The sequence below is a fragment of the Ursus arctos genome, unplaced genomic scaffold, assembly GCF_023065955.2.
Source record: "Ursus arctos isolate Adak ecotype North America unplaced genomic scaffold, UrsArc2.0 scaffold_5, whole genome shotgun sequence".
Classification (NCBI taxonomy): Eukaryota; Metazoa; Chordata; class Mammalia; order Carnivora; family Ursidae; genus Ursus; species Ursus arctos.
Genome location: NW_026623067.1, coordinates 43,750,271 through 43,776,304, shown reverse-complemented (window position 1 = coordinate 43,776,304; position 26,034 = coordinate 43,750,271). Strand labels below are relative to the sequence as shown.

At 42.2% G+C, this 26,034-nt stretch overlaps 1 protein-coding gene and 1 long non-coding RNA gene across 2 annotated transcripts in view; one reads left to right on the top strand and one right to left on the bottom strand.

The window, feature by feature from the left end:
* The first annotated feature begins 228 nt into the window (after positions 1 to 228).
* DPYSL3 (dihydropyrimidinase like 3) overlaps positions 229 to 26,034 on the top strand; it is a 110,879-nt gene continuing 85,073 nt past the window's right edge. The window contains exon 1 of the mRNA XM_026498969.4: positions 229 to 764. Coding sequence (XP_026354754.2) covers positions 375 to 764 — 390 coding nt within the window. The 5' untranslated portion in view covers positions 229 to 374. The remainder of the gene's footprint in view (positions 765 to 26,034) is intronic.
* Positions 3,133 to 17,622, bottom strand: LOC113255339 (uncharacterized). Its single transcript, XR_003316253.4, has 3 exons — positions 17,550 to 17,622; positions 5,422 to 5,507; positions 3,133 to 3,497 (listed from the first exon to the last, which is right to left on the bottom strand). It is a non-coding gene; the product is annotated as an uncharacterized LOC113255339 (long non-coding RNA).

Genomic DNA, 26,034 nt, shown 5'->3' with positions numbered 1-26,034 from the left:
GGGGCGTGTTGGGCGGGTGTGCATGCGTGCGTGTGTGTGTGTGTGTGTGCGCGCGCGCGCCAAGTTGGGATTTCTACTTTCGAAGGGCAACCCGGCCGCGCGACCCTGTGAGGCCGCGTTAGGGTCGGGTGCGCGCCGAGGGGCGGCGGGCGGGCGACGGGTCCCGTGGCGGAGCGCGCCGCTGCCCCGGCCCCTGCGCCGCGCGCTCGCTGGCTGGCTGGGGACTGGCAGGAACCGGAGCTGCACTGCCGCCTCTGGCGCGAACGCTCAGGCGCCTCCTCCCGCCCCAGTCACTGTGGCTCGGCGCACGCTGCCGGCGGCTGCCCTTTCTGCCTCTGGGGGAGCGAACCCGCGGGCCGCTGTGCGCCGGAGCCATGGCCTCGGGCCGGAGGGGCTGGGACAGCTCCCACGAGGACGATCTGCCCGTGTACCTGGCCAGGCCGGGCACCACCGACCAGATCCCGCGGCAGAAGTACGGCGGCATGTTCTGCAACGTGGAGGGCGCCTTCGAGAGCAAGACGCTGGATTTTGATGCCCTGAGCGTGGGGCAGCGGGGCGCGAAGACTCCCCGGAGCAGCCAGGGCAGCGGCCGCGGCTCCGCGAGCCGGCCGGGGGTCGAGGGGGACAGCCCGCGCCGGGGCCAAGGCCGGGAGGAGGGCAGGGAGCCCGCGCCCGCCTCGCCCGCCTCGCCCGCGCCCGCCGGGGTGGAGATCCGGAGCGCCACGGGCAAGGAGGTTTTGCAGAACCTCGGCCCCAAGGACAAGGTAAGGAGGCCCGGGGCCCTTCTCCTCCCGCCCTCGTTCCCTTGGCGGCCCGGGGCACCCCGACCCGGGCACAACTTTCTCCCGCTCACTTCGCTCGGGCACGGGGGACAGGGAGGAGGAAAAAGGGCATCCTCTGCTGAGCGTACCGCGACCTCTCAGCCCGGACCCGGATTCACGCGGGTCCCCCGTGGCAGCATCTTCGTGCGCGTGGGACCGGGGTGCGCGGGTTCCCCCCCCCCCCCCCCCCGCCTCCCTGCCGCACCCTCGGGGCCAGCGGGTCTGGGTGGGTGTGTCAGCCCGGCCCGCTGCGGAGGCTTAGTGATTCCTAGCCCTTCTCTCCGTCTGAGTAACCACCAGCCCAATTGTCTTGGCCACACTCTGGCCCTAGATTAAATCTCAACCCGGGTCACCAGGGCAGAGGGCAAACCGGCGCTGCGAAAATGGGGTCATTTCCATAGTCCCCGGATGAACGTACAGGATGGGCGGTCTCCCCTCTCACTCTTCAAACATCAGCTCTGTCCCTGAAACTTTTGGGTGTGGAGCCACTAGACTAAACACCCTAATCTGAGTGCCTCTCTTCTGTCCTAGATCGACATTTCACATCTGTGTTTGTGAAGTGTACGTTTGTGTATGTAGTTTGTTGCAAGACTGGGTACCACAGGGATCCAGCTGCCTCTGGAAGAATATCACTTATTTTTGAAAACAGGCCCGAGTATTAAGGGTGCACTTTAAACTAGCACAAGCTGCAAATTCTCTGCTGCTCCTCCATGTGCCAAAGCCAATTTGTTCTGTATGTGTATTTTTGAGAAACTCATGCCACAGAGAACTGACTGGAGGTATGGCATTGAAATCCAGCTTGCTCTCATCTATTTGTTTATTTCATAGAAAATCAGAACCATAGTTTAGAAAATTCAGGGTCTGGGCAGGGCTGGCGTATTCAAAGTTCAGACTGATGCTGTAGAGTTGGGGAACAATAGTAATCAGATACGTCACTCTTGTGTAGATAATGGCTGCAAAATCCATCCACATATATTATTCTGTGTAAATACTGATATGAATAATATCCCGAAATGGAAATGTCTGCCCCAGAGCAATTACAGTTAATGCTTACCCAAGTTATAGATGTTTTTCCATTCAAATGCAGCCAGCCAGTCAAAGGAAAGCATATCTCTGCACTGCTTGATTTTTGAAAGTTTGAAAAAGCAAACTAAGCTTTAATTATTGATACCACTAGGGAAAGAAAGCACTGAACTTCGTACTGTGTAAGGGTGCCATTGGGAAACAATATCCATGTCCCTTGCAATCACTCATTTAATTTGTGATTTTCCTATCGTCCTTAGAATATGGGATTCCTCTAGGCCCTGCTCATATAATCCTTTTAGGAAAAACTTCTGATATTTTGGAAAAGCTGTGGCTGATTCCTAAACTTTAAGAACAGTGTTACAGGAAGATTATTGCCTCTCTTTGGGTCTGAGCTGATGGGGATTGAAATGTTCCCTTCCTGACTCTAAGGGGTGGGAGAAGTGATGGAAAAGGTCGGTAACAATTGCTGTGAGTCAGTGCTATTCCCTTTGCTGGAACACCCCTGATGTAAGCCAGATAATATGCCTGGTTTGCAAGATTTAAGAATGGTAACTAGAGAAAGGGAAAATGTTCCTCCTGTAAACCCAGAAATTCTCTCGTTTTTCTTCCTTTTGCAAACCCTATACTTTCTGCTCCTAATTGAAAAATAATAATACAACTTAAGCATCAGCAGGATTTCTTGTGCTACGTGGTTATTTCTAAGTTCAGGCTTGCTGTCAGCTTCATGCAGGCCATGTTATTATCTCTAATTTGGTTGAATCACACTGCTAAAAGAGTCAGCAGACCTTATCTACTTCTGTACTTGATGCCTATTTCCTTGAGGATATGGATTGTATATTTGGATTTATCACTGTGGCTGAAACGCCTGGCATGTTGTAGGTGGACCATAAATGTTTGATACATTAAACCTCCTTAATTAAGCCATATTTTTTGCTACATAGATGCACAGTGACCATCTGGCCTCTACTTACTTTTTTATATATTTTTTAATTTCTTAAAGTAAACTCTAGGCCCATTGTGGGGCTTTGAATGGATGACCCCGAGATTGAGGGTCGCATGCTCTACTGACTGAGCCAGCCTGGTGTCCCTTCTGGCCTCTATTTAAATACCATGTTTTCAGGGAGTACTCCACCTCATGAAGCAACTTTTGGAAAACTTCACTTTAAAAAAGTTAAATTAAGCCCAAATCTGCCTCCTTGTAGTTTCTATAAGCTATTCTTAGTTCTGACCTTTTAAAATACAAGAATAAAGTTTTTTAAAATTCTGAAATAGTTTAATAGTCGACTTGAAGCACATGGATTTGTTTAGCTGTCAGCAAAGGCTGGATATTGCCACAGTAACAAGCAGTCCCCATGTCTCAGTGGCTGAATCAAACAACAGTTTATTTCTTGCTCCTGCTACTGTCCAGCAAGGGTCAGCAGGGCAGCTCTAGTCATCATTTCCCAGCAGGGACCTAGATGGATAGCCTAATACAAGTTTCGTCTTGACGCACCCATGTTGGCAAGAACATGTGGTGAGTTGCTCATAGACTCTTGAACTCCCATGCTGAAGTCGCAAAGATGACTTAGGTTCCCATTTCCCTGGCCAGAGCAAATCATTAATCCGTGTTCAACCTCAAAAGAATGGAGAGGGTGCAGTCTTACTGCGATCCTGTAAGACAGAGGTTAGAAATATTTAGAATATAGCTTTAGTATCTCTCCTCTATTTGAGGCGGGACTACTGGGATGGGACCTGGCTCCACCCACCCGAATTATGTGACTGGAAGCATGTAACTCGGCCCCTGTGCCCCAACTTTCTCATCTGCAAGGGTGGATAACAGTGACTACTTTGCGCATAATAAGTACTCAGTGCATGTTAATTACTATTACTCTGATTTTCATGACTGTTATGTTTGAAGGCAATTATCACATTCTCCTTAAAATTCTCTTTTTTAGCCTTATTGTTCCTAGCTTCTTTAGCCTTCCTGTATGTAAGCCTTTCACCCTTCTGATATCCTTTTCAAGTTATACTATATTTTATAAATGTTCTTTCAAAAATACAGTGCCTAGAACTGAACACAGTGCTCCAGATGGGATATGGCCATGACAAAATGTACTAGGTTAGTTCATTTCCTTGATTTATAGACAACATATGCTTCTGTAGTACGAGATTACACCTAATAATTCAGTATCCATGTGCTGCTATTGTCTCCATAGTATATTCTCTGTTATTCAAGTGTTCAGAAAGTTTTTCACGTCAGCTGCTATTAAGCAAGGCTGTCTCCATTCTCTACTGGTACAACTGAACTTAAAACCAAAAGTAAACAAACAAACATAAAACCTTTAACTATGGGATTTAATTTTTATTCCTTCTATAATATTTATCACCATCTTAGCTCATCTTTCTGTCACGATAATTTTGAACGTTAATTCTATGACATAGCGTCCCTCTCCCCAGCTTTGGACCATCCGCAGATTTGATAATAAGTACTCTTTTTGAGCACTTTCTGTGTACCTGATATCTATGTCTCTATCTAGATATAGATATATCATAGAACATGATTTTACAGATAAAGAAATTGAAGCTCATAGACTCTAAGTATTTAGCCCCAAATCACATTGATAGTATGTGGGGAGCCACAATTCAAACTGATTTTTCTGAGTCCAGAGTCCATTTTTTCCAGACAGGGAGGCTGCTGCTTTATTTAATTCAGTGAGCCTGACCACTGTGTCTGCTACTGACATGTTACTATCATGCAGGGCAAGGACAGAGCTTTCTGTCATGCTTCTAGAACCTTCCTTCATCTTGCCACCAACCATTATCCAGGACACTTGGAGAACAGTTGCTCAGCCTATGAAAACAGTTGCTGCAAGATCCTTATTTTTCCAAGTTGAATGCAGAGTTATTAAGAGGGATTTTAAAAACATGTCTCAATAAACTCACAATATGCTTTGTCTATAGCATATCTACTTATTGTCTCCCACCTTAAGGAAATGAGTTTAGTTAATAAATGAATAAATGACAAAGAAATTTCACGACAAAAGTGCATGGCAGAATAAAAGTAAAAAAGAAATGTCTCTGAGTGCCAAGTGCCAAGTTTGAAGTATGAGTTAGATGTTTATATTGTGGTTCTAGACTTACCTGTAAACACTTTGTTAAATTATGCAGCTAGATTTTTCTTATGCTAGACATTTATACTGCCCAAATCCTCCATGGTTGGGTCACACAATTTTTGTTTATAACGTTTGACAATAAGTGCATAAAAAAGCAATTTTAAATGAAAAGGAAATATTTTTCACCATTTCTCGAGATAGTTTTTCCTGCAGTGAAGAAATTACTAGCGGGAGAAGAATTATGATATATGGTCTGCCAAGAGCAAATGATACTACAAAGACTCTGTCATCCAGTGAAAACAAAGTAATGACATTATGATTACATGGGTCTATTGATAACTCCCTTTCAGGAGCCCTGGGTCATTTCTAGTTCCTTGCTTCCCACGTGAGCCACTTTTGTGCAAGATGTTTCCTTTGTGAAGTCAGTAGGGGTTCTGAGTGTCGGAGGAGAGCATTTGAAACAAGCGAGCTGTGGTGCTTACCTTTTTATCACTTGTCATGTGCTTTTTTGGTCCTGGGTGAAAAGTTTTCAAAGCGATCCAGAGAAAGTGAAGTTCTCTTCCTTATCCTGCATAAGGGAAGACAGGTGGAAATAGAATTCTAGGTTTATATAGGCCTCTCTAAATCATCAGAATGCCTGAGTGCATGTGAATTTTACAAAGCTGCTCTGACAAACGAAAGTTTGCCCTTAGGCTGGGAAAAAAGGCTCTTGCTTACCTGGCCCCCAGGCCACACTCGAATCTGGGACTGTATTTACTTACCCAAACTTGGAAGTGTTTGAAACCTTTCAGAACTTTGGTTTAGTTTGACAATAGGCATTTGAGGGACATAAAAAATGTGCCTTCCAAGTAATGCTGCGATTGGCAGTGTTCCCTCAAAGTAATGGCCCATGGAGACAGGGTTTTGCTGACGGCTCTTGTAAGTAATGTTTCTAAAATGGCCAAGGGATTGTCCGGGAGGCTTTTCTGTCAGTGATTTCTATAGCTGATTCTCTTGCTGATTAATTTCCACCAGGCGTTATCCCTACAGATAATGTTCCTGGGAGCCAGTGGATAAAGCTTACTAGGAGTAGGCAGTCTGGTTGTGGGGAATGCGGGCGGCTCAGCCCTCCAGTTTTGAGAAAAGGCAGACGTCCATTTAGGTGTGTAAGCACTTTTTTAAAAGCTAAAACTTCCAGGAAAACGTAATGTTAAAACTTACCTGTACTCTTCACCTGGACTTATATGGCATTCAAAAAACAGTTCTACTCCATCAGAAAACAATGAGATGAGGCAAACAAACAATAAAAAAATCAACAAACAAAAACTAACGCAACAGGGTAAAGCATTAGCAGGCTCGGCTTGGAGACCCAGCCTTTCACCAGCTAGACAACTTGGGCGAGTTACCTCCTTTCTCTCTCAGCCTTAGCGTCCTCCCTTCTAAAATGAAGGGGGTGGACCAGGTGGTCACCACAGCCATGGTTTATAAGCTTTTTTGATTATGCACCTCTAAGCAAAAGTTTTTTGAACATGGTCTGTCTCTATGTATATGTACACACATGGGCGTATATATAAATTACATGTACAATTTATGGACAGTTGACCTTTGAAAAAAGCAGGGGTTATGGTGCCAGCTCCCGTGCAGTCAAAAAACCATGTGTATGTACCTTTTGACTCCCTAGAACTCTAACGACTCATAGCCAGCTGTTGACCAGAAGCCTTACCGATAACCTAAAGTCGTTCAACACGTATTTTGTATGTTATATGTATTATGTACTGTATTCTTATGATAAAGTAAGCTAGAGAAAAAATGTTATTAAGAAAATTGTAAGGAAGAGAAAATATCTGTACAGTACTGCAGCTGTATTTACTGAAAAAAAAATCCATGTGTAAATGGACCAGCGCAATTCAAACCTGTATTGTTCAACGGTCAACTGTATTAGTACCTTATGACCATTCTACAATACAGAGAAAAGTATAAAGTAAAATATTATATATGCAAATATAGGTCCTTATACCTTAGTGGCTTGTCTTACCCACCAAGTTGGGTAAGTGCTTGTAAGTCTGTAATCTTCTAGATCAAAGCCATTAAAAGTCAGTGGTTCTAATACTATAGTCCTAAATGAATTCATTATCGGTTTGAGTTCTTAAGAGATACATGCTCTTTTTTAAAAAAAGGTTTGTTTATTTATTTATTTATTTATTTATTTATTTATTTGACAGAGAGAGAGAGAGAGATCGCAGAAGCAGGGGGAGCGGCAGGCAGAGGGAGAGGGAGAAGCAGGCTCCCTGCAGAGCTGGGACCCTGGGATCCTGACCTGAGCCAAGGGCAAGATGCTTAACAGCTGAGCCACCCAGGCACCCCATGCTCTTTTTTTTTAAAATTAATTTATTAATTTATTTATTTGAGAGAGAGAGAGGAGGGAGGAAGAGGGGCAGAGGGAAAGGGAGAGAGGGAATCCCAAGCAGACTCCCTGCTGAGTGTGGAGCCTGATGCAGGGCTCGATTTCATGACCCCAAGATCATGACCTGAGCCAAAATCAAGAGTCGGACACAACCCACTGAGCCACCCAGGCGCCCTGATATATGCTTTTTTACAGACCTGTTTCAAAGAGAAAATTCAAAACTGTTGAAGGCTTGTTCTAAGGCTACAGACCAAGTGTTGGGTAGTGCTCAGTATACTCTCTTTATATATGTGGGGTTGGGCCTGTGTGTGGATAGCAAGGGTCACCATAAATATGATGAGTCCCCAGATCTCCCTTGAACCCCTATTTTTTTCTCTACTTGTTTATTCAAAAACACTGATTAAGCATCAGCTATGTAGGTGCTTAATGAAAAACTAATTTTGAAGAAACAAAGATGAAACAAACAGATAAACAACAGGAAAACATAAATTGCATTTCCCTATAGTCTCCCATAGAAAATTGCCATTAATGCAATGGTGTGTTCTTCACATCTCTGTGGGTATGACACATGTGCTTTACATTCCAAAATGAAAGCGGGAATATACAGTATTGTCTGTTTAAAACTATTGTTTACCACTTGAATACATTTTCATCAACTTTATTTCTGAGAGCAGTTTTAGGTTCAGAGCAAAAATGAGTGAAAAGTATGGAGATTTCCCTTAATTCTCCTGCCCCCTCACCTCTGGAGCTTCCTCTCTTATCCACATCTTCCACCAGAGCGGCTCATTTGTTACCCTTGAGGAACCCTCACTGACCTATCTTCATCGTCCACAGGTAGCGCTCATTCTTGGTGCTGTTCATTCTGTGGATTTTGACAAATGCCTAAGGACATATATGCACCGTTAGAGTATCATACACAGGATTTTCACTGCCCTGAAAGTCCTTAGCTCTCCACCTATTCATCCCTCCCTTCCCTCTAACCCCTGGCAACTACAGTCTTTCTCTTGTCCCCACGGTTTTGGCCTTTTTCAGAATGTCATGTAGTTGGACTCCTACAGTACGCAGCTTTTTCAGACTGGCTTCTTTCACTTAGTAACGTGCATTTAATGTTCCTCCATGTCTTTTCATGGCTGGGTAGCTCATTTCTTTTGAGCCCTGAATAATATTCCAGTTTCTGGATGTAGAGTTTATTTAACCATTCACCTACTGGAGCATATTCTGGTTGCTTCTGAGTTTTGGCAATTGTGACTAAAGCTTCTATAAACATTTGGGTGCAGCTTTTTAGGTGGACATAAATTTTCAGTTCGCTCGTGTAAATACCAAGGTGTAGTGCAGTTGCTGGATGGGATGGTGAGAGTATATTTAGTTTTGTAAGGAATATCTAAACTGTCTTCCAAAGTAGCTGTACCATTTTGTATTCATTCCTACCAGCATTGAATGAGAGTTTCTGTTGCTCCACATCCTTGTCCGTGTTTGGTATTGTCACCGTTTTGGATTTTGGCCATTGTAATAATAGGTGTGTAGTGGTTTCTCATTGATGCTTCAGTTTGCAATGATCTGATGACATATGATGTGGAGCATTTTTTCATATACTTACTTGCCATCTGTGTATCTTCTTTAGTAAAGTGTCCAGGTCTTTGGCCCATTTTTTAATAGGTTTATTCATTTTCTTATTGTTGAGTTTTAAGAGTTCTTTGCAATATATTTTGGATAACAATCCTGTATCAGGTGTGTCTTTTGCAAATATTTTCTCCCAGTCTATGGGTTGTCTTCTCATTCTATTGACATTGTTTTTTGTAGAACAGAAGTTGTTTTTTTTTTTAAAGATTTTATTTATTTATTTATTTATTCATTTATTTTTTAAAGATTTTATTTATTTATGTGACAGAGAGACAGCCAGCGAGAGGGGGAACACAGCAGGGGAGTGGGAGAGGAAGAAGCAGGCTCCCAGCGGAGGAGCCCGATGTGGGACTCGATCCCGGAACGCCAGGATCACGCCCTGAGCCGAAGGCAGATGCTTAACGACTGCGCTACCCAGGAGCCCCTAGAACGGAAGTTTTTAATTTTAATGAAGTTCAGCTTATCCATTATTTCTTTCATATGTTATGCCTTTGGTGGTGTAAGTTGTTGCCATATCCACCATCATCTGGGTTTTCTTCTATCTTCTAGGAGTTTTATAGTTTTGCATTCTACATTTGGATCTGTGGTCCATTTGAGTTGGTTTTTGTGAAGGGTTTAAAGTCTGTGTCAACATTCATTTTATTGCATGTGGATGTTCAATTGTTGCAGCATTATTTGTTGAAAAAGACTACCTTTGCTCCATCCTATTGCTTTTGCTTCTTTGTCAAAGATCAGTTGATTATATTCATATGGATCTATTTCTAGGGTCTCTATTCTGATCCATTATTCTGCTTGTGTATTCTTTTGCCAGTACCACATTGTCTTATTTTTTATTTTATTATTTTTTTAAGTGGGCTCCATGTCCATTGTGGCGCTCAAACTCACGACCCCAAGATCAAGAGTTGCGTGCTCTTCTTCTTCTTCTTTTTTTTTTTTTTGTCTAGATTATCAAATTTGTGGGCATAGTGTTTTTTATAATATTCTTTGTTATCCTTTTAATGTCAGTGGGATCTGTAGTGATGGCCCCGCTTCATTTCTTATACAGTTTGGGTCTTATCTCTTTTTTTTTCTTCGTTATTCTGGCTAGATGTTTATCAGTTTCATTGATCTTTTCAAAGAAACAGCTTTTGGTTTAATTTCCTTTATTGATTTCTTTTAATTTCCTTTCATTGATTTATGTTCTAATTTTTATTCTTTCTTTTCTTCTGCTAACTTTGAATTTAATTTGTCTTCTTTTTCTACTTCCGTAAGATGGAAGCTTAGATTATTGGTTTTAAGTGTTTTTTTTCTTTTTTAATCTACTCATTGAATGTTATAAATTTCCTTCTAATCTCTGCTTTAATTGCATCCCACAAATTTTGTTATGCTGTGTTTCATTTTTATTTAGCTCAAAATATTGAAAAATTTCTTTTGAGATTTCTTTAATGACCCATGTGTTGTTTGAAAGGTGTTGTTTAATCAAGTATTTTGTGATTTTCCTGCTATCTTTTCGTTACTGATTTATGGTTTAATTCTATTGTGGTGTGAGAGCAGACATTATATGATTTCTCATTTTTTAAATTTGTTAAGGTGTGTTTTATTGCTCAGAATGTGGTCTATCTTGGTGAATGTTCTATGTGAGTTTGAGAAGAACGTGTGTTCTGTTGTTAGATGAGGTAGTCTGTGGATATCAGTTATATCTAGCTGATTGATAGTGCTATCTAGTTCAGCTATGCCCTTATTGATTATCTGTCTGCTGGATCTGTCCCATTTTCCATAGAGGGGTGTTAAAGTCTCCAAGTATACTAATGGATTCATCTGTTTCTCCTTGCAGTTCTATTATTTCTTCCTCACATACTTTGATACTCTTTTTATAGGCATATATATGCTAAGAATTATTATGTCTTCTTGGAGCACTTACCCCTTTTTAATTATACCTGATAACTTTCCTACTTGGAAGTCTGCTCTTTCTGAAATTGATATAGCTATTCCTGCTTTCTTTTCATTAGTGTTAGATAGTATGTTTTTCTCTACCCATTTACTTTTGGTTCATGTGTGTCTTGTATGTTTATCTATCTATCTATCTATTATTATTATTTGAGAAAAAGAGCATGAGTAGTGGGGAGGGGCAGAGGGAGAGGGAGAAGCAGACTCCCCATTGAGCAGGGAGCCTGACACAGGGCTCAATCTTGGGACCTGAGATCAGACCTGAGCCGAAGGTGATGCTTACCTGACTGAGTCACCCAGGTGCCTCATGGGGTTGTGTTTTTGATTCACTCTGACAATCTCTGTCTTCTAATTTGTGCATTTAGACTGCTGACATTCAAAGTGATTATTGATATAGTTGGACTCATATTTACTGTATTTGCTTGTGTTTTCTACTTGTTCCTTTCCCTTGTTCTTATTTTGTCTTCCATTCTTTTTCTGCCTTTTGTAGTTTTAAATGATCTATTTATATGATTCCATTTTTTCTCCTTTCTTAGCATATCAATTATACTTTTTTCCTTTTTCTAGTGGTTGTCCTAGAGTTTACAATATCCATTTATGACTAATCCAAGTGCAAGTACCATATAATAACAAAATATTCCCAATTCTTCCCTGCCCTGTCCCTTGTATTATTACTGTTACTCAATTCATTTATACATAAGCATATATAAACATATATAATTGAAAGCATTGTTGCTATTATAATTTTGAACAAACTGTTACATGTTAGATCAATTAAGAATAAGAAAAATTTAAGTTTTTATATTATCTTCACTTATCCTTTCTCCAGTGCTCTTTCTTTTTTTAAATGTAGATTCAAGTTTTCGACCCATATCATTTTTCTTCTCTCTGAAGAACTTTTAACATTTCTTGCAAGGCAGATGTACTGCCAACAAATTCTCTCAAGTTTTATTTGTCTGAGAAAGTCTTTATTTCTCCTTCCCTTTTTTGAAATTAGAGTTGACATACAATGTTACATCAGTTTCAAGGGTACTACAAAGTGATTCCACAAGACTGTATGTTATGCTGTGCTCACCAGAAGTGTAGCTCCCATCTGTCACTATACACACTATTACAGTACTATATTCCCTATGCTGTACCCTTTATCCCCATGATTTATTCATTCCATAACCGGAAGCCTGTATCTCCCACTTCCCCTCACCCATTTTGCCCCTTCTCTGACCCTTTTCCCCCCTGGCAACCATCAGTTTTTCTCTTTATTTTATTTTTTTAATTTTTTAAAAGATTTTATTTATTTATTTGACAGAGATAGAGACAGCCAGCGAGAGAGGGAACACAAGCAGGGGGAGTGGGAGAGGAAGAAGCAGGCTCATAGCGGAAGAGCCTGATGTGGGGCTCGATCCCATAACGCTGGGATCACACCCTGAGCCGAAGGCAGACGCTTAACCGCTGTGCCACCCAGGCGCCCCAGTTTTTTCTCTTTATTTATGGGTCTGTTTCTGCTTTCTGTTTGTTTGTTTCTTTGTTCATTTGTTTCTTAGATTCCACATGTAAGTGAAATCATGGCATTTGTTTTTTTCAGTCTGACTTACTTCACTTAGCATTATACCCTCTAATACCCTCTAGTTCCATCCATGTTATTGCAAATGGCAAGAGCTCATTCTTTTTTGTGGCAAGTAATATTCTGTATATATATCACGTCTTCCTTATTCATTCATCTACCGATGGACATGGGTTGCTTCCATATCTTGACTATTGTAAATAATGCTGCAATAAACATAGGGGTGCTCATATCTTTTCAGATTAGCGTTTTGTTTTCTTTGGGTAAATATGCAGTAGTAGAATTACTGGATCAGCTGGTATTTCTATTTTTATTTTTTTGAGGAACTTCCATGTTGTCTTCAGTATGTTTTCTAGCCAGCATTAGTGGCTGCACCAATTTACATTCCCACCAACAATGTATGAAGATTCCTTTTTCTCCATATCCTCACCAATGCTTGTTTTATCTTTTTGATTCTAGCCATCCTGACAGGTATAAGTGATGTCTCACTGTGGTTTTGATTTGCATTTCCTTGATTATTAGTGACGTTGAGTGTCTTTTCATGTGTTCTCTTTCACTTTTGAAGGATATTTTGCAAGGTCAGAATTGTAGGTTTGTTTTTTTTTCCTCTCAACACTTTAAATATTTCAGTCTATTCCCGTCTTGCTTGTATGTCTTCTGAGAAAAAATCAGAGTAACTTTTATCTTTGCCTCTCTGTAGGTGTTAGGTTAGGTGTTTGGTTTTTTTCCCTTTGTCATCTTCCAAGATTCTGTCTTTATCTCTGATTATCTGAAATATGAGTAGAATAAGTCTACAGTAGTAGAGGTACTTGGGGGAGGTACTTGATGTTCCTTGAGCTTGATGTTCCTTGAGCTTCTGTGATATGGTGTCTGACATTAATTCTCAGTCATCGTTGCTTTAAATATTGCTTCTGTTTTCTTTTCTCCTTCTGGTATTCCTATTATATATATGTTACATTTTTTGTAGTTGTCTCGCAGTTCTTTGATATCGTGTTCCATATTTTTCTGTCTTTTTTTTTGCTCAGTTTTGGAAGTTTCTATTGTTATAGCTTCCAATTCAGAGATTCTTTCTTCAGCTGTGTCTAGTCAACTAATGAGCCCACCAAAGGCATATTTCATTTCTATTACAATGTTTTTGATTTCTAGTATTTTTTTGATTCTTTGTTAGAATTCCCATCTCTCTGCTTATATTATCTATCTGTTCTTGAGTGTCATCTCCTTTTTCCATTGAAGCAAATTAATCAATTTTTTTCTAAATCCCTCATCTGATAATTCAAACATTCCTGCCATATCTGACTGGTTTTGATGTTTGTTTAGTCTCTTAAACCTGTGTTTTTTCCCTTTTCGTATCCCTTGTCATATTTTCTTGAAAGGTGGATACAATGAAATGGGTAATAGGAACTCCAATAAATAGACCTTTACTGATGTAGTAGTAAAGTGTGGATCAGAAGGGAAGCACTCTATAGTCCTATGGTTAGATCTTAGTCTTTTGGTGAGCCTGTGCCCTTGGACCGTGAGCTTCATCATGCTCATTCTTCCTCTGCCACCCCTTAGGTGGAAAAAGATGACTGGATGGGGATGGAGATGTGTATTTCCCTTCCTCTACATGGAAGGCTCAGTGGAGCTGGAGTTAGGTATTTTCCTTCTCTTGTGTGAAAGGCCAGAGGTGTGGTGTTGAGTGTATCCCCCTTTCCATCAGGTAGCTTAGATTCTGATAGCAAATTACGCTCTGGTAAAACAGTTGATCCTGAAGTCAGGCCTTGTTAAGAAGAATGGAATGTTCTGGGGGGCTGGGTGGCTCAGTTATTAAGCGTCTGCCTTCGGCCCAGGGTGTGATCCCGGCGTTCTGGGATCGAGCCCCACATCAGGCTCAACCACCGGGAGCCTGCTTCTTCCTCTACCACTCCCCCTGCTTGTGTTCCCTCTCTTGCTGGCTGTCTCTCTGTCAAATAAATAAATAAAATCTTTTTTTTGTTTTTTTTAAAGAAGGATGGAATGTTCTGGTGTATTTCAAAAATGGTTCCTTCACCCCTTCCCATTCCAAAAACAGGAGGGGATCTTTTTCTGATAGCTGCTTTGAGGACCTTGGAGAGCTCTTGGAGGTAATGAACACAAAACTGGGAGGGCCTCCCATGACTGGGCCCCTCTGGAGTTTTGAACTCTCAGGGTTGTCCACACTGAGCCTCCATCCATTGCTCCATCACAGTTTAGGTTTCCTACCATGGCACTGGCGCCTGTGGAATTGTTTGCTTGTGAGTTAGTGCTCATGTGAGTCATGATGCTCTCTATTTGCCTCTCTGTCTCTCCAATTCTGAGGGCAACGGTTTTCCATGTGACTTTACCTTTCTGCTAAGTCTAAGGGGAATTGTTGGTTTGTCAGTTTGTTCAGCTTTTTACTTGTTAGAGTGGAGTGGCAACTTATTAGCTCCTTACATGCTGACCTAGAAACACTAAAATTATTTTTTTTAAAACCTAAGTTATTATGGCATCTTTACAGAGCATCAAAGATTTTCCAAAATGTAATTTACAATGGCAATGTAGTACTCTGTTGTGATGTATCACAAATTTAATTACTAATTTCCTTTTTTTAAAATTTTATTTTTAAAGTAATTTCTACATCCAACATGGGGCTCGAACTCACAACCCCGAGATCAAGAGTCGCATGCTATACTATAGACTGAGCCAGCCAGGCACCCTGAATTGCTAATTTCATTTAAGTGGACATTTATATTTTAGCTTTCAGTTTTGGTTTCACTTTTACTTCCCTTTTTTTGCCATTGTAAATAAGGAGGTGATAGACCTTCTTCTAGCTAAATCATTGTATATATTCATTTCTTTATTGTTTGTCAGTGGAAGCTTCCTAGAAATGGTGGCATGTGGTGTGATTGTTTTCATGCTGCAGGATTACTGAGCATGGGATGGTTGCTTGCCATGTGGCACTTCAAGGGCAGGACTCTGGGTAAACCAGGGAACACTTCTGCATAAATCCTGTAAGAGGGAGGAGTGTAGCCTGGGCCACACTGCCCAACAGCAGATGAGATTAAGGGGCCACAAGAGCCAGGCAAGTGGGGATGAAGTAAAAGACATGGGAAGAAGATGATTTTAAATCTTAGCTGGAGATAAAAATGTAGAAAGAGAAAAGTGTCTTCTCTTTCTTTACCAAAGAAGTTCTCACCATAATCTACTGGAATTTTACTTTTCCTTGGCTTTTGGAGCACAGATATGAGGTTCATGGTGTGTTCTAATGAAAAGCTCCATTTACAGAGTACTTATTTTTGCAAGGCATTGTTACCTCCAATCCTTACAATCATTCTACAAAATAGGTATTAATATCTACACACTCTGGAAAAGAAACCGAATCCTGGCGAGGTGCCTTGACTTCCTGTAATCCTACAACAGGAAATGGACAAAGTCCAGATTTTAGCCTAAAGACTGTCTGATTGATTTTTATATACTATTTTGCTGTTCTTTTATATGGTGGCAGCTTGAGCATTGGTGCTGAATGGGGTCTAGTGCTAGAACTGGCTTGATGAAGAGGATTATCCAAAATAAAATGTCTACTAGGGAACCTTTCTGGAGAGTGAGTGGGCGGGGCTCACAGAATCAAAACAAGGAACCTGAATTTGATCCAGTCCAAAAGGTGAACACAGTGGCCGAAGCAGAAGACATTAGAAGCTATGAGGCCTAGAGGAAGGCCAGGAGATGGAGCAAGGGAAGGAAGAGTGGAGAGGCTCAGACAGTTTTCATGATATGCCCCAAGTGCCCTAAAGGTAATTTTTTGTGGATGCTGTGGCTTGCTGGTAGGTTGACCTGACTTAAAGGCACCTTTACTATCTGCTAAGGGCAGATCATATTCAAAGGAAGGTGGCAGATAGGGCTCAAACTGAGGTCTACAGGAGGTGTGGGACTCACCACTTTTCTAGACAGACTCTACTGAAAGCAAAACTATTTGGTTTATTTTCAAGAAGCTAGCCTATGTCCAAAGAGAAAAGATGCAGTGCTTATGTTGAGTTATAAGTGAGCTAGGGAGGGGCTGTTTTCTTCTTACTAATATCTTCACACCCTGTCACTTGGATAGAAATAAATAAAACCACTGAAATGAGAAGTTGTGGGATAAATGGATACTGTGTGAGAAAGAATAAAACTACAATTGATGAATAGTAGTATCTCAGAATTGGTAGGGAGGGAAAACCTTTCCAGAGATAGTTTTCTTCTGCACACCAAGCAAGAATCAGGAAGCCAGCCAGTGGTACTTAGGGGATGTTTAAGTGAGACTCTAGAGTGGGGTGCAGGGAGTTTGAAATGGCTGTAGGGGATTTGAAAGGAAGGCAATATCTGGCAATGCATGCTGTCAGCTAAGAGTTTGTAAATAAGGAATGAGATATCCCTCAATTGTCTACAACAGGAGTCTATAAAGGTCCAGATAATAAATATTTCAGGCTTTATGGGCTATAAGGTGTCCACCACAACTACCAAAGTCTGTGTAACAAAGCCATCCGTAGACAACATGTGAATGAGTGGGTGTGACTGTGTGTCAATAAAACTTTATTTACAGAAGTTAGGTGGTAGGCTGGATTTGTCCCAAGGGCAATTGTTTGCCAACTCTTGGTCTTGAATATAAGAGGAGCACAGGGGAGTGTGGGATGTGTTTGTGTATGTGTGTGTGTGTGTGTGAGTGTGTGATTGTGTGTGTGTGTGTTGTTTGTATGTGCAATGTGCATTGGAGTGCAGACGGGCACCCAGAAACTTAACTTTTCTTTTCCCTTTCTTTCTTTCCTTCTTTCTTTCTTCCTTTCTTTCTTTCTTTCTTTTTTCTAGAGGGGAGGGGGAGGGGAAAAGGGAGGGGGGGAGGAGAGAACCTCAAGTAGACTCTGCACTGAGTGCAGAGCCCATCGCCCCCCATCTCTCAACCCTGATATCATGATCTGAGCGGAAAGTCAGTCTTAACCCACTGAGCCACCCAGGCGCCCCCCCCCCCCCAGCAACTTTTCAATATGAAAAGATTCGAAAACTTGAAGTAGGTGTGATAACTAGGCAAGACAGTTTGGAAAGCTCAGAAACATCGGTCCTCTTTTTGGGATGTCTGAGATTGAAGGAGGAAATTAAAAATAAATACATACCTGACAATGAAGAGGAGAACACTGCAAGATATTTTAGAGAATCCCGATTTATGAAGCGGAGGCAAGGTTTTATAAAGAACAAAGACAGGGGAAGGGGGGAGGTTGCAGAGGCTAACCTGGAAATGACGAGAAAGAAACAAATACCGGAAGTCCGAACGATTAGGAAGAAGGAGGTCAGGCTGAAAATAAAGCTTTGCTGCCCTGCGAGAAAAAGGAGAGGTGTGAAGGCAGCCAACAGCTTGGAGCTGCAAAGGGGAGAGGAAGTGGTGGAAAATAGGTTTTCTTGGAGTTGTTAACAGAACGTGACAATGTTAAGTGAACGGGGAGAATGCTAGGATTGCTCACACGCAAGACATGTCAACAGATTAAAAATGGGGAGTTGGGAGAGCTGCAATAATGGGTTTATAAGTGTGTGCTTAGGAGATTTCAGAGAAAGGGTGTACTTGGGAGGGTGTGTAGTGCCTCCTGGAAGACGTGTGCTCGCGGCTCAGGAACCTTGACTTGCCGTGAGGAATTCAGCGGGGGCTGGCTCCCTTCGGGGCATGCAGCGAGAGTTGGGGGCTCTCCACTTGAGCGTTCATTCATTTCTTTTTTGCTGCATCCATTCATGGGCCCAACAGGTGCTCACTAAGAGTCCATCGTTAGCCTCTTCAGGGTCACCGCAATCAGAGATCCAGCAGGTACTCGAAGCAGTTTGCGGAAGAGGTGATAGCAGCTTCAAGATGAGCGCGCAGAGGAAGGGCGCTGGCCTCCCTCCTGCCAGGAGAGGGAGAAGGAAGGAAATTATTCATCGAAAAGATTTCTCCATCAAAAGGCAGACTCATCCTACTAGACTGTAGAATCTCAGAGCTAGGAGCAATTTCAAAGGTCATTTTCCCCTCTCACTTTATGAATAGGAAAACTGAGATCCCCCAAGATGGGAATAGGGATGAAAAATAAAAATTTTTGAGTGCTTTTTATATTCCAGGCACTGTTTTTTTAAACTGTGGTAAAATATACATAAGATAAAATTTACCATTTTAAAAACCATTTTGAATTTAATTTTTTAAATTTGAAGTATGGTTGACTTCTTTTATTCAAGTGTAGTTGACATTAACCATTTTAAAGTATAATTCCATTTACGCTGTTGTACAGACATTACCACTATCATGTTCCAGAACTTTTCCATGATCCCAAAAGGAAGCTCTGTACCCGTTAGCAGCCACTCCCCATCTCTCCCTCCCTCCAGCCCCTGGCAAGCACTAATCTGCTCTCCGTCTCTATAGATTTGCCTATTCTGGACATTCCATAGAAATGGAATCATACAATATGTGGCCTTTTTTTGTCTGGCTTCTTTCACTGAGTGTAATGTTTTCAAGGTTCATCATGTTGTAGCGTGCATTGGTATTTTATTCTTTTTTTAGGGCTGGATAACGTTCCATTGTATGCATATGCCACTTTTTTTTTCAAGTCCCTCCTGAACAGTTTTTTTAATTAATAGACTACTTTTTTGTGCAGTTTTAGTTTAAGAGAAAATGAACAGGAAGCACAGGTTTCCAACACACCCTCCTTACCCTCACCCTCCAATTTCCTCTATCACTGACATCTTGCATCAGTGTGGTATTTGGTTACCATTAATGGGCCAGTATTGATACTTTGTTATTAAGTCCGCAGTTTATATTAGGGTTCAGGCTTGGTTGTGTATATTCTGTGGCTTTTGACCAAAAGTACAGTAACATGTATCTGCCATTACAGTATCATACAGAATAGTTTCCCTGCCATAGCTGAATAAGACTTTTAAAACATTTATTAAGGAAGTATAGTTGATCTATAATGCTACATTAGTTTGAGGTGTAGTCTATTCCACATTTTGTTTTTCCATTCATCAGCGGATGTACATTTCGGTTGTTGCTACTTTTTGGCTGTTGTGAATACTGCTGTGCCAAGCATTTGTAAAAGCACTTTACATATATTAATTTAGTCTGTTCACAAAAACCCTTGGAGGGAGGTTCTGTAATTATGCTCATTTTATAGATAAGAAAAGAGAGATTAGGCCATTTTCCCCGGTTACACAGTTCTTCGGAGGGGGTTGAGGGGGAGCTGAGACCCAGATGTCCTGTTTCCCAGCCCACGCCCCCTCCGCCCTCCCCACTATCTCAGCTCTAAGGGCAGCACGCACCCCTCACTCTTACTGCTCCTCCTCAGTGTCCGCGACAGCGCACGGGCTCGGTGTCTATGGTATAAATTAAGTGAATTAAACCCCTCTGCTGAATAACATGTAGGAAACTAAAGGAAAACTAGAAGCAATTTCTAAGAAGTCACTCTCTTGTAATAGTAAATGTGTAAAACAACTGCCTCAGTCACAAGATCTTGCAAATAATTCATGGACTGTTCACATGACAGAATACTACAGAGCCATTAAAAATGATGCCGTGGAAGAATCATAGCGTGAGAACATGTCCTGGTTTACTTAGTCCTTCAGCCTTAGCAAGGCCCTGGGCGGGAAAACTGACGTTTAGATGGTTGACTAATCCGCAGGAGCTCAGACAGCTTGCAGAGCCAGAATTCTGTCTACACCTCCAAACCATGCTCTCAGCCACAGTAAAAATTACATGGAAATTTAACAGAATCTTAGCAGCGGTGTATTTCTGAGCAGGGAGATAATACCTCGTGTTTTCTTCTATTCCTTCAGCACCGTTTTCCATCCTTTCTACAATGACATAGCATTGCTTCTTAAGTTGAGTAAAAACGTTACGTTTTCTCTTACAAAGAAGAGAAGACTGTTCAAATTAACCTCAAAATGTTGTTGACTTAAAAAAAAGAGAGAGGGAGAGATTAAACCTGTCAGGGAAGAAAATCGGAAGAAAATATGGGCCTCAGCAAAAGTAAGGAGCCGTGCTGGTGAGAAATCCTCCGTGGGGCTAGAGTTCTGTGGCTACTTTCTTCTTTACCGCCTCCACATTTGGCAACTATTAATGGCTGCTGACCCCTCCTTTTCCCTAAATAAGCATTTCTATTTCCCAATTCTGGACAGAGTTCTTGTGATGATTTGGGAGAGTGGTGAACGAAGCACACTGCATCCCGGGCGGAGATTTGCAGCATTCAGGTATTCGAGTTCTGCCCCTCTGTCCTCTGACCCCTGCGTGCAGTTTTCCCTCGCTCTCATTGCTGAATATCTCCAGGGAGCACTGGCTTGGGGCCTGACTTTTATCTTCTGGGTAGTCTCCAGGAGGGATTTGAGAAATAAGCCGTCGTCATATTGTTCATACAAGAACAACATTCGTGTGTTATTGTTTGTTACTGTTGATAGGAACGTTACAAAAGCTAGTCATTGTCTCTGAGGACTTAGGTTGTTGATATTTAATTCCAAATTTCCCCTTTCACGTCCCGTCCCCTCATTCAATCAGCTCTGATGTGACTCCACAATAGCTATAATATTGTCATAATTTCCATAGAAACCGTCCGCAAAGCTGCAAACACAGGATTACACCCTCCCTGCAGGCTGAGGCAGGAAGGCCAGATGGGCTATGAAGGGGAAAAGGCCCTCAGTGAGACATCAATCACTTGGTGCGGGGGGGGGGGGGGGGGGGGGGGGGAAACGACTCGATGGGGGAGGGGTGAGGAGGAAACCACTTTAAGAGGAAAATTGTGTTTGGTACAGTCTTTGCCACAGGGTGAAATTGCCAGTCGAAGTGGCCAGCAGCTCAGGCTCCTTTCCTGGGCCCGGATCTGGGCCTGCTTACTTGCTTGGACTCCGGTGCTAATGAGGCAGGAGACAAAGATTTCTTCCTATGTAGGCTCTTGACTTACTGATCATTAACCACAGAGAGATATCAGGTCCTGGTCAGCACTCGTGCATAGGGAAATAGAGACAGGAAGTGACACGTAATGCCATGCCAGCCCTGTGTGCCAGGCTAGAGCCTTCACATGAATATTTCTTTGGACATTCACAGCATCTCTTAAGGGGCGAGATACCATGATTCCCATTTTACAGATGAGGTAACTGGGCTGCTCTCTCTTGCTTTCCTTCCTATCTCAGCTTCATTTTGAGTGTTTTCAGGGACTTTTACCCAGGCCCTCTAAGGCCCTCTAAGTCAGGTGAGGTGCTCTCGTGTGCTACCTGTATCTGATACTTAAACGCTATTTTATACATTCTTGTTTGCCTCTTTCCCACTAGCCTGGATGTTTTTTGAAGACAGTGCACGTAGTTTCTAACACAGGGATTGACTCACAGTCATGTTCAATACATATTTTTGAATGAATAAATAGATGAATAGGGAAGTTTCAGTAACTTACTCAAACTCTGTTTTTTTCAGTTATGTCCTGGCAGTTAGCACAGTCTCTGGCATATAATAGACCCTCAATAAATATTTGAATGAAATAGTTAATGGAATGAACATCAATTAGCTCATCACATAGTGTATCAGGGATTGATGCCAAGCTTTTCTGACTTCCGATGCTGTGTTGAATTAGCTGATAGGAGAGATCATTCTCATGTCTGGCCAGGCAATTTAAAGTGCATGGCTTCCTGATACTGGCATGGTACTGTCTGCTTTTAGAAGTACATCTCATTATTAATAATGGCTCTTACACTTATCTGAGGCCACCTCCACGCTGTTGGAGAGAACATTTGTCTGAAAGCCATGAGAGCAAGGGAGAGACATGGTTCTCTTACTCATTGTGTAAATTTGGCCAAATCACTTCACCTTCTGGGCTTTAGCTTCTCCATTTTTATTTTTTATTATTTTATTTTATTTTAAGATTTTATTTATTTATTTGTCAGAGAGAGCAAGCACAAGCAGGGGGAGTGGCAGGCAGAGGGAGAAGCAGGCTCCCTGTTGAGCAAGGAGCCTTATGCAGAACTTGATCCCAGGACCTTGGGATCATGACCTGAGCTGAAGGCAGATACTTAACCGACTGAGCCACCCAGGTGTCCCACTTTCTTCATTTTTAAAACAAAATTTTATAGTTGTTGAAGTTGGGTCATTAACACATGAGGTTTGTTATGCTTTCCTCTGTATGTTCATGTAAGTTTGAAATTTCTTTTCAAATAAAGGCTTTAAAATGTTGAATTCTAAAAAACAAACAGAAAAACCCCTGAATCCCTCAAATTTTAGTTGAGTTAAATTTGAGATTTTCTAGGAACATACCTCCCTACCACCTTTTTTAAAGGAAATATGGTTGACACACAGTGTTATACATGAGTTTCAGGTATACAACATACTGATTGAACAAGTCTGTACTATGCTATGCTATGCTGTTGTGTTACATGATGCTCATTACAAGTGTAGCTACCATCTGTTACTAAATAACACTGCTACAGTTTCATTGACTGTATTCCCTATGCTGTGCCTTTATCCCTGTGGCTTATTCATTCCATAACTAGAAGTCTGTATCTCCCACTTCCCTTCACCCATTTCGCCCATTCCCTCCACTACCTCCCCTCTGGCAACCACTAGCTTGTTCTCTGGTATACCTCCCCTTTTTAAAAAAAAAAAAATAAAAAATAATCTTATGCATAACCCCAATAAAAGTGGACCTTCATGGGTAGAGTTCTTTATCTTCCCTTCATGTGCCCACACCCACTCTTGATAGCCTCTGAGAAGGCTCGTCGAACAACTAGCTTCTTGGTAAATACAGTTCAGAACCTACTAGAATAGATTACATTTAGGGCCCCTCTCATTCTAAAGTTTAAGAATTTTAGAAAAATGGATACTGAACCCTGCAAACTATATTGTCAATTCTGGGCTAATGGTATGTGTGACATATCTTTCCAAAAGGCATCTTAATGGAGATGATTGGGCATGGGATTTGGGGTCATACTTTCTGATTTTTGAACCCAGAATCACCACTTCCCCAAAGGTTATTACGATCGAGCAAGTCATTTTACTTTTCTGAGCCAGTTTCCTCCTCTGTAAGCTGAGGAAAGTATTCTTTTATGGTTGGGTTTTATGAGACTCATAGTGATAACAACCACTTACTGTGTAATTACTAAGTACTTAGTGAATTTTTCAGGAGAGGCAATCTACCACGGGCTTTGAGTTTCCCTGCATATTCCCGTGGCTATCCCCAAAATGCAAGGCTCTGACTACTCTTTACCTGGAACATTTCTCATGGTTATGTTTTCACTGAGCAAGCTTGAAAAATGAGGTAATGTTTCCCCCAAAGAGTAGTCTTATTTCCACTTACTCTAAAATGAGCGAGTACCCCAAGCACAGTGTTCTATAATGGAACCCACTGTATGTGCAGGCAGCCACGACAGGCCCTTTGTGTCATCCTGTGAGACTCGAGGGGCATGATCAAAGAAAACCAACAATCCGCTCTGGCTAGTGCTTTTGGCATGAATAATGAAGTTGTTGGTCTCTGACCCAAGAGTTTCCTGTCTTCTGCCATCAGCCATGAAATAGCAATAGGCTAACTTGTTAGGTTGTAAGTATGATAAAAATCTCAGTTTCCGCATAGTTCTTGACATACTATATATATTATGTTACATTAGTTAAATGATCACAGCAGTCACATGGGGTAGGTAGTTCTAGTAACCAGATTTCATAGGTCGGGAAAGAAAGTTTCAACAAGGTTCGGCAACTTGCCATAGTTCACACAGCTGTTACATGTTAATCTTTAACCAAAAATTAAACTCATGTCTGTCTTACTGTAAAGGTTATACTCTTAACTATAATATATTTCCTTTCTGGGGACACCTGGGTAGCTCAGTGGGTTAAGCGTCTGCCTTCGGCTCAGGTCCTGCTCCCAGGGTCCTGGGATCAAGTCCCACATCGGGCTCTCTGCTCAGCGGAGAGTCTGCTTCTTCCTGTCCCACTCCCCCTGCTTGTGTGCACTGTTTCTCTGATAGATAAATAAATAAATAAGTAAATAAGATCTTCGAAAATGCATCTATATTTCCTTTCTGAATCATGTGAAGTAATGGCTATGAAATCTCCTCCAATCTCTAAAGCATTATACATACCTGTTATTATTAATAAAACTGTAATTGTCATGTGAGCACTAAGAAATTGGTTCATTGCAGCACATCCATACTGACGATCTGTGGTGATCCTTGCTCCCCACGGCAGATAAAGCTGCCTGTTCCAACCCTAGTGGAAAACCCTAGGTTGGTAATGGCCATGCTGCTTACTCACTGTGTGACACTGGAGAGGGTACTGAACATCTCTGTGTCTGTCAAGGTTGAGTCATAAACACAGACGGGGTACTAGGTACTCCAGAGAGAGGGGATTTAGCACAGAGAGTGGAGTACACACGTGTTAGAAGCTGAAAGAACAAAAAGGAACATAGATGTCAATCCAGAGAGAGCAGCTAGAAGAAGCACCAGCGACCTGAGGCTGAGTGAACAAAGGGATAAGGCTGCCAGAACGGAGGTGTGCCGAGGGGCTGCCCTGCAGGGCCGGCGCTCAGGTTTTTGAGACCCTCCAGCTGGCTGCTCCTGGTGCTGTCGACAGGGTGTGGTGAAACTGGGGGTAGCAGCGCCCGAAGAAGCTGCAGCCTGGAGACCACTGCCCTCCAGGAGTGAGGCTGCAGGAACAGGGAAGCAGGAAGGAAGTTCGCTTTCCCTTTCTTTGGACTTTCTCAGCAAGTGCATGTGCTGCCTTCAGTATGCAGAATTTAATGGAAAACTAGCTGGTTACGCGTCCTGGGTCATGCGGTGTGCGGAGTCCCAGCCAGGTAGAAGTTAGAGAGTAGGGACTGTGGCAGGATGGATTTGGGGCTGAGAAACAGTCAGCAAGTGACGGGCACAACTGCTGTCTCTTGGTTCTGCGTCTGTAAAATGGGAATAATGTCCTCTCTCGTTAGATGCTTTTGGAGGATTGAATGAAATAACCACTCAGTTGCTGGAGACTGATTGCAAGTGCCCAATAAATGTAAGCTTTTATCATTCTTATTATGCTAAGCTTGCTTTCTATATAGTCTGCTGCCTTGGCCTGTTTTCCAGGGGGCTGGGGTATTATGCTTGCTTCGGGGATTATCAGGCCATCTGGGAAGCTGGCTTTGCTAAGCCCCATGTGGAGAACAGGCTTCAGAACTCTTTGCTTGCCCTTGTGAGTCAAGATGGGAACCCTCTCCCCAGGGATATTTAATTAGCTCGTTGTCAGAATGGTGTTGATTAAATGCTTGTCTTCGATTGGATCTGTGGCTGCTCTGATGTGGGATTCTCAGTTTACTTCATTTGTCATCCTGCTTCCTCTCTGTCCCAAAATAAAGCCCCCTATGGCCTTTCACTGCTGTCTCTTCATTCTCTCGTCAGACAAGATAAAATGGCCTTCAGTGAGTCAGCAAGATTTGTACTACCAAACAGCTGTTCAGTGTTCTGGAGCCTCCTGCTGCAGGCCTTCTCAGAATGTACAGCCACCTGGAGTTTCAGCAACGTAGGCTCGGAATTAGAGATGTCGATTGTGCAGTAGAAACAACCAGGGTTCGGATCCCTGCTCAGCATTTGATTAGCTGTATGACCTTAGGCGCATAACCTCCCTAAGCCTCAATTTCCTCATCT